The following is a 19,880-nucleotide window of genomic DNA, read 5'->3' as shown; positions in this document are numbered from 1 at the left end:
ATTTGGGTTATCAACCCAAGGAATGTTTGTCTGTTCTCAGAAAGTACAGAGAAAAAAATATTTTGCAAATTGGAGTATGGAATTCATTTTCTTCAAACCTAGAAACATTATGCCCAGGGTGTATCCTGACAAGTAGATATTAGACATTACAAGGAAAGGTTTAAGAACCTCCTTGTTCTTTGGAGAAAGATAGTTCTTTATTGTGCTTTTGGTTTCCTGCTATTAAACCTAAGTGCAAGTGAAAGTTTGGGCAGAGTTAAAACAGTTGTATATAGTATACTCTTTAAGAGCATAATATATACCTATAAGAGTAATTTTTATTACCTAAGAAGATAAAAAATTATGTTTCTTCATCATATGTAGAGAGTGGGCATAATTATCTCCTTCTGGTCAAATATAAATTTTTCTGCTTTAAACATTCTGCATATTCTGAGCCAATTTTACCATTTGTAAAGGGGGGAAAGACCAGAAAACCCTTACTAATTTCTTCTAAATTGAATGGTAGTTTCATGGAGAGCTTTCATTTAATTGATATGATCAGATTGTGTTAAGTAGAACCAGACTGTGGGGTTAAACATTTCCGTATGTTACAAAAGCCCAGAACTTTTCCTGAAATGAGAAACCATTCTGAACTCACAGGGATTACTTGCTGCTCCACAAATGGCTACAACCCCATCCAGTTTTTACCCCTCCTGAGCCCTATGTGTCACATGTAAGTACATGCAGGAAACATTGTCCCCTCACCTTCCTGTCGCCTAGGAGGGCCCCTACCTCTGTGGCACTCCATGACCTCCCCCAGTTAACCATGTTTTTTCCCAGTCATTGACACTTGCCTTCCTTCTCTGATTGTGGAATGAAGAGCTAGGTAAATGCAGGGAAGGAAGGCAGAGTTGACAAAATTCTGGAAATCTGGTTCTTGGGCTAGATCTACTCTAAGCCTAAGGGGATCTATAAATGCTTCATAACTCACCCCTTGTTGATATGACATTTTGGTGACTATAACCATCCCCTCTTCATTTTATGCTCCAGAAGCTTGAGAGACCTCTATGAGTCATGAAGAATCTTAAATTCAAATCCAAAGAATCCAAAGTGATGATAACAAAAAACAATAATTGATATCTGAACAAAGGTTAGTAGTATTTGACAATGGATAAAGATTGATATACCTTCCCTTCCTCGGGGCTTTGTTGACATGAATTGTGAACGTCGTCTTCTCTTACTAATTTTCCAGGCCAGGAAGTCAGTCCTTTGAATTGGCCCCAGACCAAGTCGCCAACATTGAACGTCCTTGGTCTATAATGTATCAACTCATTTGAAGAGGGGGAGTCTGGATTCCTTAGGTCATCTTCACTACTGATGCTTTTAGCGTCTGAAGGGCTAGGCACACACCCATTAATGCTTTTGGCATTAAAGTCTCCATTGTAATGGATGTAGTCTTTGACCAGAGAACTTTCTAAACTATTTGAGGAACTTGGAGACTGCTCCTCTAGGACTAGGTCTTGCTTTGTAGTGCTTAGCAGCTCTCCAAATCCCCGACTCTGTCGAGGTCTGTTCCCATTAATGTGCGCACATCTTTCCACAGTGTTCTCTAGTCTCTCCTTAAAACTCATCATAGTTCTTTTGTAGTTATTATACCTGAAATTTTCCTCCAAAATTTTATCCCCTTGACAGTTTCTTGGTGGTAACAGTATTGGGTGCTGTTCCCCAGGCAAAAATGGCAGTGTGGAGACGTTGTTGGGCCTTTCATGACAAGGACTACTATGGATATGGCCTGGATGATCTAAAAATTCCTCATACTTCCACCTGTTTCTCTCCCCTCTGGGGCTTTGCTCCCCGTCCCACTGTTTTTTGGATGTGTGGCAACTAGCTGACTTGAAATACTCAAACCCCTCTCCTTCATTTGAGTTTTTGCCGTGGTCTAGATTCTTGGGCAGCCGTGCCCCCCTTGTGTTCCTCAGCCTGCCATCATGATCAACACCTCCCATGTTCCGTCCATGAATGACCGCACTGACAGCACTGGACAGGTTTAGTGGGTCACCAATTGAGGCAGTAAAGGCACTCATGGCACTCAGAGCTGGAATAGGGCTGATCTGGGTGGTACTGTTGACGGCAGTGGTGATGACAACTTGCATTCCTTTGCTGGCTGCATCAACAACTGCTTTGTAAATGGCATCTACGGAAGCATCAGCTTGGCCACCCATGACGAGTCCATCCTTCACCTGCTGACCAAGAGATGGGTCGATCCTTGGTTGCAACTCACAAGGTGTATCTGGGAAAGGTGGAAGTGTAGTGTTTGGATTCTCAGGAAGTGCTGTAAGCCCCGGCTGAGTGCTTATTCTTTTGTTTAGGAGAGCTGCATCTTCTTGCATTCTCACCTTAAAGAAATGGACAGGAAGCAGTGAGAGGTGGAGAAAGAGAGACAGGGAGGAAGGGAGGAAAAAATTTAAAGGCCTCAAGGAGATAGGCCATAATTTTAAGACTTATCAAAAGATAAGCAGATCTAACAAGAAAGGAAATATAATGAGCAAGAAAGAATATAATTTTATAATATAATATAATTCTTTCAAAATTGAAAGAAAAAGTCATCCACATAGAAAAACTTACATATTAGTCATATTTGGTTTCTGTTTCTTTGGTTGAAATCACTCAACAGACCTTCTTTTTTAATGTTCTCTAGAAAAATTAGGCTTGAGGTGAATGGACACAAGATGTTTTCAGGTGATGACCCCACTTACTTTGGGGTATTAAAGGTCTTTGTAACTTGGGATATGAGTCACAGGTAACTGAACCAAAAGAACCAGATTTTGAAAATTTTAACTCACTGATTTTTAAGATGTTTCTATTTAGCTAAGTGAAATACAATACATAATAAAATAAAGAAAATGAAGACTCCTTTATTAATGATAAAATATTTTGATAATATGACACCATATTTTTGAAGACTTCAGATGGGTAATAATGCCAACTCTTTAACCTCATCAGACTACTGGCTAAGGGGTATCCCCACACTGTCAACATGACCATGGCTCACTGCAGAAATGATTCTTACTTGGGGAGAATGAAGGGAAGAATACCTATTGAGGAGTACATTAGAATTTCAGAATAGGAAGGATGAGTACAGTTTGACAAAATCCTTGAGGTTGTTTTAATTTCACTAACATCTATCTGAAAATTACTCCTCCAGATCCTTGATACTTTGGATCTCCCTGCTCTGAAATAATCACTCCCTTTTCGTGTCTATATCCTTTCTTACTAAACCAGAACCTTGGATCCAACAGCACATAAACTGTTCTCTTGCTATTATCCCCTCATCTATACTTAACAGATAAAATCCCAATCTTGGATGATTTCAACTGCCTGTTTTACCTATACCTACACTGAGGGTGCTAGGTATCTTGTGGATAGGGATTTATGACTTTCAACCTCCACTGGGGGCTGTTGCTGCCTTTCAATCCTTCATTAGCTATCTTTCTTATTAGATATCATTAGATATCTTCTCATTAGATATCATTCTTATTCTCCACAACTACTCAAATCTTCCTCTGCTTCTTCAGGCTGGTGGCTATGCCATATCTTTCATTATTTTAAGTGAATGTCCTTGCTTAGAGTTCTCATAATTTCTTACACTCTGATACTCCCTGCTCCATGACAACATGTATTTCTCTGCAACTCTACCTGTCCTCTGTCTTGTCCTACTTTTCAGGATAAGAGAGGCTTCTTCTGTTCTTTGTGGGTAAGCTCTCCTTTTAGGCTCTGGATTCTAAGTCCTCTCCCTCAGGTATCTTGCCTCATCCATTATTCCTTCTCTTCATGTTCAATCTCTCACTTTTGTGTCTCTCTCCTTTAGCATATAATCATGTGCATGGTTTCCATATTTTAAGATTGTGTTCTATTTGAAGTTTCCCCTTGGAGTATTACCTGATTTCTCTTGGTTCTGCATAGTTATTTCCTAATATCCCATTCATCATTCCATCTATTGCAATGTGGTTCCTGCTCCCACTACTGCACCAAAACTACATTCCACCACCCCACTGGTTAAGTACTAATAGCTAAGCCTAATGAATTCTCTTCAGGATTTATCGTGCTTTCTTGGTGACATGCTTGAGACTTGTTCCTCTTTTCTGAATTATTTTATTATACAAGAACCATGTGACGATTTTACTATTGTCCAAAGAGAAAAAAAATTTCTACATCACTGTTCTGTGCCCCAAACTCCTACTCCACTCCCATTCCATTCCTTTTTCAGAAGTAACCAGTGCTGGAGCACTCCTTGCGGACAATTTTGTGGTGGGGGGTAGTGAGAAGATGGAATTGATCTCAGGGCTTCATGGATTCTAAGCAAGCACTCTACCTCCAAGTCACATCCCCAGCCCTTGTAGATTTTTAATATGTTAAATTGTGTAGGTGAATTGTAAAGGATACCTCCTCTCTTTCCCCTTCTCCTCTTCTCTTCCTTCTTTTCTTCCTTCCTTCATTCCTTCTCTCCTTTGTTTCAACATGAATGCAATTGTATTGTAGTACCGTTTTGGCGATACAACAGTATTGAAGTCTTAAGTCTTACAGAGTTTTCCATACTGGGCTGTATAAGTCTAGTTAATCTTTTAAATTACTACACAGATGGATATACTATAACACATTTAACTATTTTCCTACTGATGGATACTTAATTCATGTTGTAACAAATATTATGGTATGTACTTTTTTGTTCACATTTGAAGATTTCTCTTAAGTGGAAACATAGAAGTTGAACTTCTGGGCACAAGGATATGTATATTTAAAAACTTTATATACTGCCAAATAACCCTCCTAAATCTATCCTAAATCCTGTGAGAAATAGATACTGAAGGATATGGAGAATAAGTCCAAGGACATTTCCCCTATTAGCAGTTGTTCCCCCTCCTGCCTTGTCTGGGGTAAAATTGAAGTTTTTGTCTTTTAAAAGCCCTTCAGTTAGAGGGAAGGAACACAAAAGGAACTCTCACCTGACTGACACCTGACCCCCCACCTTAATGGGTCAGTTGACCCCAATACAATAAGTCCCAGGAAATTCCCTATCCACACTCCTGTCCCACCCTAATGGATCAGTTGACCCTAATACAACGAATGCCAGGAACCACCCTCTGGTCCCACCCTAAATGAAGACTATAAAGTCCAGACCCTTGCTTTAGCCAGTCACCATTTTCCATCCAGAAAATGAGCCACATCAGGTGTTTGATCGACTGACTCTGCCACTGAATAAAAAAGAGCTTACTAGGCAGAAATCTGCATCTGCCTTCCGCCTCCTCCATCATTTGTGCTGCCATTTGTGCTTACAGATACATCAATCTTAAGGACACAGTATTTTAATTTGTACAACTTTGATCATTATTTTTGCCTTAATAATTTATCTTTCATTTTCTATGAATTATTTATATGTATTGTTCATTTTTCTAATCTATTATCCTTTTTGTTCTTGATTCATAGGAGCCCTTTCTATATTACAGATGTCAATAATTTGGTATGCATTATGCAAATGTTTTTCTGCCAGTTGGTACTTGTCTAACTTTGTTCAGAATATCCTTGATTACACAGATTTATTATGTAGTCAACGGTTACTTCTTTTTCCTTTCACTTATTGGATTTATGTTTTCCTACAGACTTCTTTATCATATATATATATATATATATATATATGATATTTTATATTTTCTTCTTTTATTTAGTGTTACTCCTTCCATCAAACCTCTTAATCTATCAGGAATTTATTTACTTTGTTGAAATAAAAGACCTCGTGGCTGAAGCCTAGGGTAAGGGGTGAGAGAGATGAGCCTGGAGAAGGGAGGTCAGTGGGTATGTTAATAAGGATGTGGGTTCTAATCAAGAGAGCAAAGAGAAAGACAAAAGGGTTGAAGAGGATAACAGAGTTTCAAAGAAGACTACTACACAAAACAAAACAGGACTGGCCTGTTTAACAATACTTAATATTGAGAAATAACAGTAAATAGATACAAAAATGTATAAAATCTACTTTTTTCACTCTTTCCCCCAAAGTAAGTGTTTAAACAAATCCAGACATTGGTTTCTACAAAAGTGACCTATGGAAGGTGAATACCTGGAAGTTTTGAAACAGACAAGCCATGGGGTTATTGTTAGCTGGGCAAGGAACAGTGGACTGTCCTTGGAAGGCCTGGAGATTCTGGTACCCTTGAAGAAGTTGCTGCTGTTGCTGATTTGGAGGAAACATCTGATTGTTGTTTAACAGCGACTGTAGATGAGTCAGTTGATGGTTATTCAAAGTATTGTTTATTGATGACATATCACCTACAGTTTGAAAAACATAAAATATAAGTCAATGTGATACTTCAGAGATTCTATGCCTACCTTTGTACCAGAGAATTCCTAAAACAAAAACTAGAAGCTGAACTTAATGGGTAATTCATTTATTCATTTCATTTCTTTTCTTTATTTTCTTCTCAAAGTCTTACTAAGTGCTAAGGAAAGGGTAGCTTTATTATTTAGTTTTATCTTGCATAATTAGGTTTTGGATTTTATATCCTGCAAAGACTACTTAGTAGTTGCTCTATTCATTAAATAATTCTTATATATTTAGCTTCAATATTATGTGATTTCTTACTCTCTTTTTATGAGAATGTCTACAATTAAAGGTGGAAATTAATCCTAAAATATTTTAGTAATCATATGTATTTGATCATATAACTTAAATGAGTAGGACTGATCAGGCCTTGTTTTATAAAACTTCATTATTAAGCCATAATCATAAATAAATACCATGAAATAAAATGAGAGATTTAGTCTAGATATATGCATCTTGTTCTGGAGTACAAGGTAGGTCACCTAAAATTAAAATTGTAAGGAAAGCTAACAAGCAAAATAATTCACTGTCATAAGCTTTAAAAATAATTATTTTATAATCAGCATTAATTAATAACTAAGTTAATATTCAAAATTGTTTTGAAATTATTGAAATTATTTTGAGGATGCCATCATAGAAATTATCCTGTAACTTGAAATATATAGATGCTTCTTAGATTATTTAAGTATAATAATTCATGCCAGAGAAATTATATATAAATTATATTATTATTATAAAGGTGTCCATAAAATCTAGAAACATAAACAAACTTACTATGTTTTAAACATTGAACATGACCTTGATTGTATTTGGATATGCTTCTAGACTTTATGGACACCATACCTGTGCTTTACATTATAGTTACCTGCATCTGTTAGTTATATACACTTAACATCATTTTTTAACTTTTTGAGAGAGACAATGTGGATTGTTTTTAAGCCACAAAGATCTAAAAATAATTCTGAGGAAATTTAGCAGCAGCTAGAGGGACTGTTCTTTGAATTTGGACAGACTTCAGCTTTCAGTGTTTTTATGCCTGTTTATGTTTTGTTGGACAAGCGTTTAGATTTGTTTACTTAGGGTTCACCTGGAAAATACTTCCTCAAGCTGTTTCCAGCCACAGTACAGCTGCTCATACTAACCCTGTGATGCCACACCAACTAAAATTGAAATAAAAATTATTTTTAAGATGTACCTGTGCTTTATTATTTGAAAAATGAGACTACTTGGCTTAAGAAAATGTTGGGTAGGTTAGGTTTAGGTGGCATCAGAATTAGAAGAAAAGAAAGCAGATTAAAATGATATTTAGTATTACTAGCACAGGGGAAAAGGAAAAAGTCATTCTCATGTTTGTATAACTATGGTTGTGTGGGGGTGTTGTTATATTTAGTTCCTTAAGTAAGCTGTGACATAATAAAAACATTTAAAAAAATAGTGTGACAAAATGGAGTTTTTAAAAAGGAGAAAAGAGAATTAGAAAAACGTTTCTTTTAAAAAAATTTGTGAAAAAATTTAACTTACCAAGCAGACCTGTCCCCAGTAGAGGGTTAAGTAGCTGTGGCACCACAGAGTTACTGTTGAGTTTAGCTGGACCAGGTGTATTCCCAGCATTATTAGATATATTCAGCAATGTTTCGGCCATTGACACCACTGCTGTCCCACCAAGTGTTGAGACAGTCAGTGCTGCCACTGCTGATGATGTAGTGGTTGTGGTAGTGGTTGCCTGGGAGGAGGTTGCTATGGAAACCTCTGGATGATTAGCGGTGTTGGCCGATGCCGAGTTCAGAACACCTCCCAACAGCTGGGGATTCAAGGCCATTAATCCTGAGGCCCCAGTGACAGCTGGGAGGAACAGGGGGTTAAAAGTAGTGTCACTGCCTGCAAAGCTTGGTAAAGGGTTCCCCAGGGGGCTGGTTAAAAGGGTCTCAGCTCTGCTGTTGTCTGACTGATTGCTTGGCAAATGGTCTGGTGGGGCTGTCATCTGTGTTAATGAGGGTAAAGGGGTATTTTGCTGTTGCAAAAGATCTGAGATGGTCAGATTGAGAGATGGCAGGGGAAGCATGGCAGCTGCTTGGGCTTGGTTCTGAAGCAGGGCTGCTAAGAGTTGAAAGTGAACAGGCTGTAATACCTGCCCATCCATGTCACCGGAGAGAAAAGCTAAAGCAGCGTTTACATTCGGGTTGAGAAAACCTAAAGGGTGGAGGTTGATCTCAGACTTGCCTTCTCCTGCTGAAGGCTGGAGGATATTTAATAGATTCTGGTTTAGGAGATGCTGTTGATTCACTGGCAAAGAGATAGGTAGAGAACTGAGGAGGCTGGGGTTCAAGGGGTGTGGAAGATGGTTGTTTGAAGTGCTGTTGGGTGGAAAATGAAGTGCGTGCTCCTGGCCAACAAAAGGAAAATCACTTCCAATGGGCAGCTGACTCTGCAGTGGGTTTCCAGCTGCGGTGGTGACGATGACACCATCTTGAAGAACAGATGTTGTCTTTGTGATGGCGGGGTGGTTGGTGCCAGCTATGGCTATGGAGGATGATGGACCTGAACTGCCTAAGATGCAAAAGAAAGAAAGAAACCCTGTTAGTAATTATGGATATTAAGATACATTTCAATTTATTTGTTACATGGCATCTTCATTGACTGTAACTTGTTTAACTGTATCAGAGATGCTTTCACATCTCTTTATGGGACTTAATCTACTTGAAAAATAAATATGTTTAAAAAGTGTGGCATTTAATAAACAACTTGTTGAATTGTCTTTCACAGTTGGACAACGTGAAGATGGGAGAATCTTTTGTAGTTCATTCAGTTGGGGAGATAAGAGTAACAAAGTTTCATTTTAAAAACTATATATTTTTAATTTTTAAAAATTTCCATTATTATTTGTAAAACTGGTACTTACTTTTAATGGGAAAAAAACCCTCCACAAACCTAGAATATATGGAAAAGTATAAAACAGAATATAAAAGTACCTAGTAGTAAATAACTATTAATATTCTAGTTATATAGCTTTCAGGGCTTCCCCATCCTATGTGTACACGCGTGTGCACACACACACACACACACACACAGAGATAAATTAGAATCATGTTATAACTTTTTCATTTACCCACATATTGTGACCATCTTTCCATGTTAATTCATATACAGTTATAGAATCATTTTACTAGTGCCAGGTATTGATATACATAATTTTATCAATCCATACATAAATGTTTTCATTGCTTCTGTTTTTTTTACTATTATAAGAGACATTACAATAAACTTTTTTATTAATATATCTTTGCCATTTTGTCCTATTACTTTCTAAGGATAGATTCTTGAATGTGGAATTGCAGGGAAAGAAAGGTTTCCTTATTTTAAAAATTTTGAATACATATTGGTAAACTACCTTTCAATGAAGTTGATCAACACACTCAGTTTACATTCTTACAGTGTAAGATAATGCTCATCTTTCACTAATACTCTAATTTATTATTATTTTTAAAAGTGAATAAAATGATTAATGATCTTTGCCATTCTGATAGTATAAAGATACTTTGTATTTAAGATTCCTTAAATTAGATCAGTCTAATTAGCATCCAAAGAGCATTCTTATTCTTGGAAGTCTTGTACTAAAGATGAAAATTCAGGTAATTTATTAAGATACAAATTTCGTTTGTATTTATAACTGTATTAGGGATTCTTAACCCAAGCTACACAATAGAATTATAGATGGAGAATTGAAAAAACAAAACAAAATACCTAAACAATCCAATACCTGGGCTTTAACCCAGATCCACTGAAAATTCATTTTAAGCTTAGGATAATAGCCAGGCACCAGTGTTCTTTGAAATCACCCCTGGTGATCAAAATGCTCAACGGGTTGGTAGAGGTGGGAAGGCAAAACCTTTTCTACTGAAAAGGAACCTACAATCATATTTTGGTGAAAAGTCTCCCCGAAAGAGATGCATTTTTAACTATAATCATGCATTTAACAAATATTTTGTTATAAGCATATACTTCTAATTTTATTTTACAGTAATAAACATATATATGATATAATGAAGCATACCAGTGTCACTGAAAATCTAAAATAATTGGAACATTTTACTTTTACATTTGACCATATTACCATTGAAACCTGATCCAAATACACAGAAGTGATTCCTTCGTTGTAATACTGGTATGCATATAATTTTATATTTTTCATGTTTTCGCCCACTAGAATAAATCAAGAATTTTTCCTTTTTGATATATTGATTTTGTAATTATACTGTCCACTGTGTAGTAAATGAACTGACTATATTTAACGAACCATTCTGATAAAGTTTGGCATTCACATTTTGACCTTTCATCTTTATATGTAACACAGGGATGAACATCTTTGTATATATTCTTTGCTATCATTGATTTTCTTTCCCCTTAGAAAATATTCCATCATTGGCATGATTGTTGTAAGAATCAAAAATAAGTGAAAAGTTTGTGAGGTGTAAAAGTCTTTATAAATACAAGGAGTTATGGTTATAATTATTGCTGACAGTAGTAGTCATTAGCAGTGGTGACCTTAGTAGTGGTGCTGTGCTTAACAGAAACAAAAATCAGCATATCCAAATCTCTTCACAGAGTATCTCCATAAAAAGGATTTGTAATTTTCCCTACTTGTCATCATTCTACTTTTTTTTAAGCTCTCAGTGTTTTATTTGAAGAATGAGGTTAAAAAAAAAACTCCTTGAAAAAGTATAAATATTTATGAAATATTATCATGAAATAATGACTATGTTCACAAAGATTAGGGTAAGAGAACATACCAAATGCTGAAGTCAGCATATGGTATATAAATATTAATTCATATTTTTTACAAAACAATCAACACCTTAAATATTTCATTGCTTCTTAAATCTTACTGTTATTTCCATATATAGGTACTGTGCATTATTTGTATTTGGAAACCATCTTTTTAAATGAGCTAGTAAAAAATCTTATTTACTAGTAATCACTATCAGTGGCAATTTTTCCTACCTGCTAAATAATAATGGCATACGTAAATGCAGAGATCATCATTTCTCTTACCATAGGCAGAGCTCACTTTCAAAATACTCTAGCATATATGTGGCAAGGCTTTGTAGACTAAAGTTTTCCTTAGAGGTTACTATTCTTTATTATTCTTAATTTGCAACACAGAAGTATCCAAATTGATGATTCAAGGAAGGAGCCATTTGGGGATAACATTATTTAAAAATCTCTCCATCTAAGTATTCTTGAGGAATTACAACTAAAAAGTATAGTTATTCTGGGTGTATTTTTGTCTTATCAACAAGAAGTCAGTGGATACAATAAGTATATTAAAGGTAATATGTGAATCAAGATGTATTTTTTTATTCTCTTTAATTTTCAACAAAGCAACTCAACAAATAGCCATACTTTGCTGTACGATAGGATAGAATGGTGATACAAAATTTTAAAAACCTGCCATTTCCTGAGGAATTCAGAATTTAGACAAAGCAATACAGACAATTTTCTTTTTCCTTTCTAATATGCATTGAATGCTTTATTATAAACTAGGAAATTTGAAAGCTCTTTTCACATATTAGCTAGGGTGACTATAATGCAATATGCTAAGTGTTTTAACAGGTGTATATAGCAAGGGGATAATTATAAAACTGTGGTAACATTTGATCAGAGACTTGAGAAATGAAAAGGAGATAAAAAGGGATTCTTAGGAGAAGCAAAATAACTTTAAAAAATACAGGGACATAATGTGTATGGAAGGTAATGAAGTTAGTCCTGTGTTTCCCCAAAACAAAGAAATATGAACTGAGAAGGTGTGTGGCTTTCCCAAACCCCAGCTCCCTCTGCCCACAGTTAAACTTGTTGTTTTATGACAGCAGTGAAGAAATTTGAGGTCATTTTCTAAACCATTAAAGGGAAGAACCATTTCTTATTTTCCTTTGTATTTCCAAGACTCAACATGATCTCTGACACATGGCTGGCATTCAAAAAAGTGTTTGTTGACTGAATGAATCTATTGAGGTCATAAAACCTGCACTCAATTTCTAGAAATTAGATAATTTTATGTTGTGTGTGGGAGTATGTAGAGAAAGTGAAAACTGACTCTCTAGTATACTGGTTCAATTCTCGGAGATAAGAGACAATGGAAAGGAGATAGATGGAAGATGACAAATTAGTTTAGAGGGCTCTCAGGTATTCCAAGTTAAAAACCCCTTATTGTGGGAGAAGTTGATCCTAACATACTCTGAGTTCTCAAGGTCATTCATTAATGCTCAATGTCATCCAAAAAAGAACAAGAATTCGGATGAGTTTTTATAGCTGAAGGGGAAGTTGGAGATTGTTTATTTCTGAACCACTTAATCTTAAATAGGCACTATCTGGTAAACCTATTTCATAGTTCTGTATAAAAACCTTATGGTGTGTTGAAGCATGTGGGGAAATTGTTGTATTAAGTCTTTTTTTTTTTCCCCAGCCGAGATGTTTTGTGCTTAATCTAATGAAAGGGACAGTGGCTAAGAATTTTCTAAAAAGTAAATTATTCATTAAACATTTAGCAGTTAAATAATCAAAAGGCGGCTGGGATTCTGGAACAACTTAGTCAATCTTATAATTGAAAATAACCATTATTTCACACCAGTCACCATGAACTGGCAATTTCTTTTTCTCGTTGTCTGTTGCTTTTAAATAGTAGGAGAGAAGACTGGAAAGTCGCCTAAATAAACTTAGCTGGTGTGAGGGTCACATGCCAAGACCCCCAGTGATTGAGCTGTCTAGTCTGATGAGGAAGCAGTGGTAGCTTACCCAGTGGAGTAGATTTCTGAATATAAATAGTACTCTGCACAGACTTAATTTATATACATATGTGTGTTTTTGTCCATTTGTGTATACAGAAATAGCATCATAATTTTTTAGGGTATTTTCCTAATATTAATTCTAAAGATGTTTTATTTTCTTTGGTTTTAGAATTGCTTTTCAAAACAAAGGTAATGTGTGTCTCTTTAAATTTATTTCTCTTCTTGCTGGTTGCTAACGTTCCTTGAGAAAGTCATTATTCATAATGTACTAAACTGTTGTATGGCTGACTCTTAAATACTGGTATACATGCCTTTGTATGAGTGCAAAAAAGGGCATGAAGTTCATACCAAGCAGATCAATACAGTATTTTTAAAATGCTATTATACTAGTTTGATCTATATCTCCAACTTTGAATACATATTAATTTATGCCCAAATACTGATTTTTTTAACTCATAAACCCCAGAAATCTAAGAAATGAGTAATATAGAAGATGTTCTTTCACACTTGACCTTTATCATTTGCTCTGGTAAGTGTACTTTTCGCTTACCAAGGTAGTCCTTAATAGAAATAAGTGTTTCTAATGAGTATAGCTCAGTATTAGAGCACTTGTCTGGCACACCTAAGGCCCTGAGTTAAATACCCAGCAATGTAAAAAGTAAAACAAAAACAACAAAACAAATGCTTTTAGAGACAACAGAACATAGGACGGCCTAGCATTCTAATAAATGTTTTTCAATCTCATTGAAATGGGATTTCTCTTCTATATTTAAAGGACTGATTTTGAAGGTAAGAGAAATCTAGCTCTTCCAATAAGACTTTATTAATATTCTCATGCCTTAATAACAGCATGATAATATGCATTTACAAAAATATATCAACCTCTATCTTTGTACTTTCAACTCAATATAAAACCCTTATATTCCTTATTTTCAATAGAAAGGAAGACCTAGGGACTAGTAGCTGGTCCCAAAACTAAAGCACACAGAAAGTAGGGAAGACAGGAAGGAAGTAATAACAGTGTTTGAGGAGATGCTCTCCTCCTACAACAGACAAGCTAGTGGGGTGGGGAAGGAAAGAAGGGATGCAGCTTAAATCTTTGGAAATGACTTCCTCACGGTTATGACTATAAGGTGGTCAGTCTTGTCAGTCTTGTGTAGTAATGAAGTTTACTTTGCCGATATAGAATAATTCTGAAAACTGCTGGAAGTAATTTAAATATGCTTAAAATTTTTCAGATTACTGAAATAATAAAGTTTTTGTTTTTTAAAAATCCAAATGCCTCTTTTATCCCATTTTTCTTAATATGTATTATAAAGAGACAAGAATTGAGAAATTAGGTTAAGTCTCTTGCTTGGTGGGATTTCCGTTTTCTGACGATGCATGAATAACAATAGTTGAAATACTTCATCAACATGACAGCTGGAAGTTTTACCTTATTTTGTGTAAGGAGTGGAGAATGCTGAGTTTCTATTACGGCCAACTTCGTATCCTTCTGTTATATCCCATTTCATCTGCAGTGATGCAATAGTGCCCAGCACATCTCAGGTGCTCAGTAAATGATAAATTAATTATCTCATGAATATTTTACAACAATTTTGAGACATACTAGTGGGATGCAAAATTAGTTTAGTATGTCCCAACTAGTATTTTTTGATAAATGAAATAAAAAAAGAAAAGAAAATATAGCATAGCTAGGATATTACTTTGTGGAAACTGTTTCTGACAGTTTAAATACATGATCTGTTAGGGGGTGCTAAAATCATTTCATTGTCCTTGTCCTTGAAAAGGAAATGAATGAGACAGGGCAAGATAGAATGGAACTGGAAGTATCAAAGTACATCATATGTAATAAGTATTTTTCATAAAAATTTTATTTGTTATACATTAAGATGTATGTCTAGTGGACTTTAATATAAGTTAATTTCTTATGCAAAAAAGTTGAAAACCACTGCTTTAGGACCAGACCTCTCAATCTCTGGGGAATGGTCTATGGAGCATCTGAAAGGGGCCCCTGGAATGGGTCAGCAGAGGAGTCCTGCTCTAGAATATCTAATGAATACTCTCTCTTGTACCTGTGTTCATGGGTCTTGAATACTCTGAGATTCCCTGGACTAGTTCCAACCCCAGAGATACCTCAACAACTCCTCCAGACTTCTGTTTTCTATCTAGTTCCACTCCTAGTTAATAAAAAGGTGAGTTTTTACTTGAATTTACAAGAAGTATAATAATTAAAAGATAATTCTTCCTTTACTCTTTACTTGGCTGGTGTTGATGTTTAAGTTCCTAGGAAGTAAAAACTTTATGATTTGAATTATTTATTACAAGATGCATGTGGAAATGAAATACATTTTGATGACATCATAGAATATTTTTGAACATTATTTATGAGTCAAATTTTTGTAGAGCTGACATTAGTCCTTAGAATGTAGGCACTTTTTGAAATTACTTAAATGTTTTTGGGCTACTGGACTTTTAGTAAATAACAGCTTAGGTGTCACCTAGAGAACCTAAAGCTTTCTATTGACTTTATATAAGTGAACATAATGTATTACAATGGAATAAAATTCTCCCAATTTGCACACTGGGGCAATTTATTTCTTGAAAGGTACAAAATAGATAATTGAATCAACAAACATATCACACCACTCTGAGTTCTATTATCATCATTGATTACATAGACTCAATGTCTGAAGTCAAAACATTTTAACTTTTTCTTTGTACATAAGGAAACATTTAACCTGGAACATGTAAACAAAACAAATGGTGTAACTCTGATATTAGGAGACCTTCTTAAACAGCAAGACATTGCCTATAGTAAAAATATCTTACAGCAAAGAAGAATGGCTCATTTTGCAAAAAATTAACTAAAAGAATAGACATAGGTTTTTATCACACAACCCAGAATTTAATACAGTTTTGTCATTTAGTTAAATAAGAAGAGCACAGAGCAAATTTTAACCTATAAGCCTTGTGCATCAGAAGAATAAAATCTAGGTATATAAAAATTTGGTGGAAATACTTTCAATAGTAACTATTATTATTAACCTAGTTAACAACCTTCAAGGAGCCTCTGCCTCTTTCTTTAGTCTACATTCATTAGTCTGTATGAGACTAGATGATTATTTCCACACAAACTTCTCATACCTTGAGAAGGCTAACATATAGTACAATCTGCCCATGAGCATTTTCATCCCTTAAACTTTTTGCACTTGTAGACTCATCTAGGAAATGTAGGGGATGACAACTTCCCTTATTTTCTCTACTGGCATGTTCTGAGAATAAATAAACACATAGAACAAAAAAAAATCAAACTCATTACTTTGCAGTCTTTTACCCAAAGTATTCTTTTGTGGTCTCAACTATTTCATTGTCTTATACCTACCATTTCAATGGCTGTCCTGAGTTTCAATCAAATGTATTTTGTGCTGAAAGAAAACACTTGCTTTTGCAGAGTTTAAAAATATACATATATATTTATATAAATACTCATGAACATATATTCATTGATAGGTTTATTTATATTCTTACTAGTCATTGTATATATTTAAGAGTTAAGGCAAATAAACGTTTGAATTATTTCCTTTTGTCATGAACACATACTCTGTCCCCTTAAGATTATATTTTCATGTGCTTAGAAAAGTTCATTAAATGTTTTTAATAAGGAAAATAGGATATAAAAGCTTTTTAAATGAAAAGGTTATATTTAATGACTTTATCATATTGGAAGGAGGGAGGACTGCTATTAAGCATATTAGCAGAATAATCTAAATCTTTCTTCTTTGAAAATTGTGAAACATCACAGGGCCATGGGAGGGACAGGTTGTGGTATGGATGCTGACAGGGCCAAGTTCCCTACAGAGGTTGGGGTTGTCAGCATATGTGTTTTAGTGACATGGTTAGCAGGTATGCTGTAGCCAGAGGACCAATGAGGGTCCTTTTGAAGTTTGCCAGTCAAGGACACTTGGTTTTGGATCCCTCCCTATATCAAAATACCATAGGACATGTTCTGGAACCACTTAAGTACTGAAATTTCTCTCTTTTTAAAAATTGAAAGTATTTTGAAATGTACACTGCTGAAGAATTTTGAGCAGTGTACAGCAGTTTGTTTGAAATATGACTTAGGAACTTTGGGGTTTGGTTGCCACAAGCACCAGAGCATTACAATTTGGAGTACGTCACCAAAATCCTCCTGTTAGATCTACATCTGTTACATGGAAGTACTAAGCTTAACTTGCAATTTGATATTCAAAAAGCTAATAGGAACCTATACACGTTACAATCCAGAGTATTGAGAAGGTCTAGTGAAAAGCTATTCTGAAACACCAAATAGAATTAATAAAGTCCTTAAGTTTTAGAAATGTTTTCTAAATATTTCATCTTGTATCCAATTTTGTCACAATCTTCACACCTAATTCCTCTATATGAGTTGTGCATTTTAAATGTAAACAATGAAGAACTCATATATTGATCTAAAACTCAATATTTGGGGTTTTAAAAATAGAAAAATAATCTTTAAGTGAAGTTTTGAAAATAAGTTACCAATCAAATTAAGCATTTTCAGAGAAAGTATCTTCTTGTTGTAATGTCTTAATGTGATATTTCTGAACTGTTGCTTAGGGGAGTGAATAAAGGCACTGAATGGAGCAGGTTACCTGAGCTGTGGTCTAGGTTGTTACCAAAGAATGCAGCTGGACCATGTTACCTGTGGGTCTCTTTTGCCCTTACTGTGCTACCATTCTTGAAACAACATGGCTAGCATGTGTACATCACCTCTTTCAAAGGTCTGTTGAGAGACTACCCTCTAGGAAACCCACTCTTATCTGAATGAATGAGGTGATAATTCATTAACAGAAAGGTCACTAACTATGATCCATAATAAGGGCAGGTCTCATGATATTTTGGATATTTCATCTGTACTGACAAAAACATTTAAATCATTTTATACTATGATATTAGAGTCCAAAAAATTGATACTGTTTAACAAGACATCATAAGTTTATAAATGTGAATTCTAACATTTATTGATGTGCTTTAATTCATTTTCTATTGAACATTTTAAAAGATTTTTAAATGAAAATGGAAACAATTATTTTTGAACACTAAATATTTCAGTTGAAGAACTTATGCAGCTGGGAATAAAATGGATTTTAGAATCAAATGAACCTGAGTTCAAATCCTGATTCAGTTACATTTGATCCTGGACAGTTACATTTTCTAAGGCTCAATTTTCCTCTTCTATACAACAAGGACAATAAAACCTTACACTCTGGAAAACTGCAGATTATAAATAACACAGGTAAACCACTTGGCACACAATAGGTACTCAATGATAGCCATAAGCAATATTTCAAGAATAAAATGTGTTTTTCTTCTCGTGTCTTACTATTATATTAGGAATACCAAGAAAACCTCATACAGGGATAGCTGTGACTGTCATCTGTTGTCTCGTTCTGAATACCCAGCCTTGGTGCTCAATGATTATTTGATGAATGAATAAATGTCTGTGTAAACAGACATTTAGGCCAGGTGATTATAAGTACAGTACATTCAGTTGACACAATGTACTTCATAGCAAAAAGAAACATGCATTAAAGATCTCTTAAATATTTAGCTCATCAAAAAAAGTTATATTAATTAGTAAGTCAACCCATTTTCATAACCAGCTGCACAGCAGACCTAAGTACATTACTTAGTATTTAATTTCATTAGGTTTAATAGTTTAAAAATTCTTACTAACCAGAATTTTAATTAAGCATATGTTTTCCTGTTAGCTTGCACATCATTGGTCACATTCATTTCATTACTAGTCATTTATTCTAGTTCCTTTTTTTTATATTTATGCTAAAGCTTTTCTTACATTAATAAAATGTTAACCTGTGTGCTTTGATACCACCAGGACTAGCAATCGAGGTCAGATGTTATACATAGATATTTGAAGCAGGAGAATATGTGACCTTATGTTATACTATATGAAATAAGCCTAAAGTTGAAATCAGAAGAAACAAGAATGTAAACAAACATTGGTCTTTTCCATTATGAATGAATTGAAATATATCACTAATAAAATACATACACTTTGCACATATGAATTTTGACCTGTAATGAAGTAAATTGAGGTAAGGGGTATCAAAACTACATAATCTAATGAGACTAACAGTGTCTCCTCAAAAAGATTGAATGTGTGCTCATTAAATATGGTACATTGTCAAATAGTTATGGACTTCATGTAACTTTAATGTTCTATATATATATATATATATATACGATTAAATTTTTGTGTGGAATTAACTAAAAAGGAGTAGGAGTCAGTGAACAGCTGGAAGTCCCTTATGGGATAACTATCCTGTTAAACACATAAAAAATAAAGGTTCATAAGATTCCTTAAACTAAGAATATCAAGAAGGCACTAATAATTCCAAATATCTTCTAAACATGGTATTCTTTTTAACACAAGAGGTCACTGGACACTTTTTCATTAAATACTGACATCAACACAGAACACATAACTCAGGTTGTGAAAGACGGCAACACCAGGAAGGAAAACACTTGATTTTACTACAGCAACAGACATGTGGAGTATGCATTTCCAGCATGGTGGTGTGATACAGTTCACAAAGTCTATATGGTAGTTGATTAGTAAAAGCCTTAGCAGTTTTCTCATTTCCAGGAGCAATCTGGTTTTTAAAGCTCACTGTTGTCAAATAAGAATTATAATATCTCTGCAGTGGTCTTTTATTTCCTCC

At 34.8% G+C, this 19,880-nt stretch overlaps 1 protein-coding gene across 5 annotated transcripts in view; it reads right to left on the bottom strand.

Moving 5' to 3' along the window:
• Positions 1 to 19,880, bottom strand: part of Mbd5 (methyl-CpG binding domain protein 5) — a 481,517-nt gene that overhangs the window by 21,961 nt on the left and 439,676 nt on the right. For 3 of the 5 annotated variants that reach the window (XM_047547386.1, XM_047547387.1, XM_047547388.1), the window contains 3 exons: positions 7,874 to 8,899; positions 6,092 to 6,300; positions 1,167 to 2,375 (listed from right to left, as the gene is read on the bottom strand). In XM_047547386.1, the coding sequence (XP_047403342.1) occupies positions 1,167 to 2,375; positions 6,092 to 6,300; positions 7,874 to 8,899 (2,444 nt within the window). The remainder of the gene's footprint in view (positions 1 to 1,166; positions 2,376 to 6,091; positions 6,301 to 7,873; positions 8,900 to 19,880) is intronic. The other 2 variants (XM_047547389.1, XM_047547390.1) reach the window with 1 other exon arrangement.

The sequence above is a fragment of the Sciurus carolinensis genome, chromosome 3 (assembly GCF_902686445.1).
Source record: "Sciurus carolinensis chromosome 3, mSciCar1.2, whole genome shotgun sequence".
Taxonomy (NCBI): domain Eukaryota; kingdom Metazoa; phylum Chordata; class Mammalia; order Rodentia; family Sciuridae; genus Sciurus; species Sciurus carolinensis.
This window is presented reverse-complemented; position numbering and strand designations above follow the sequence as displayed.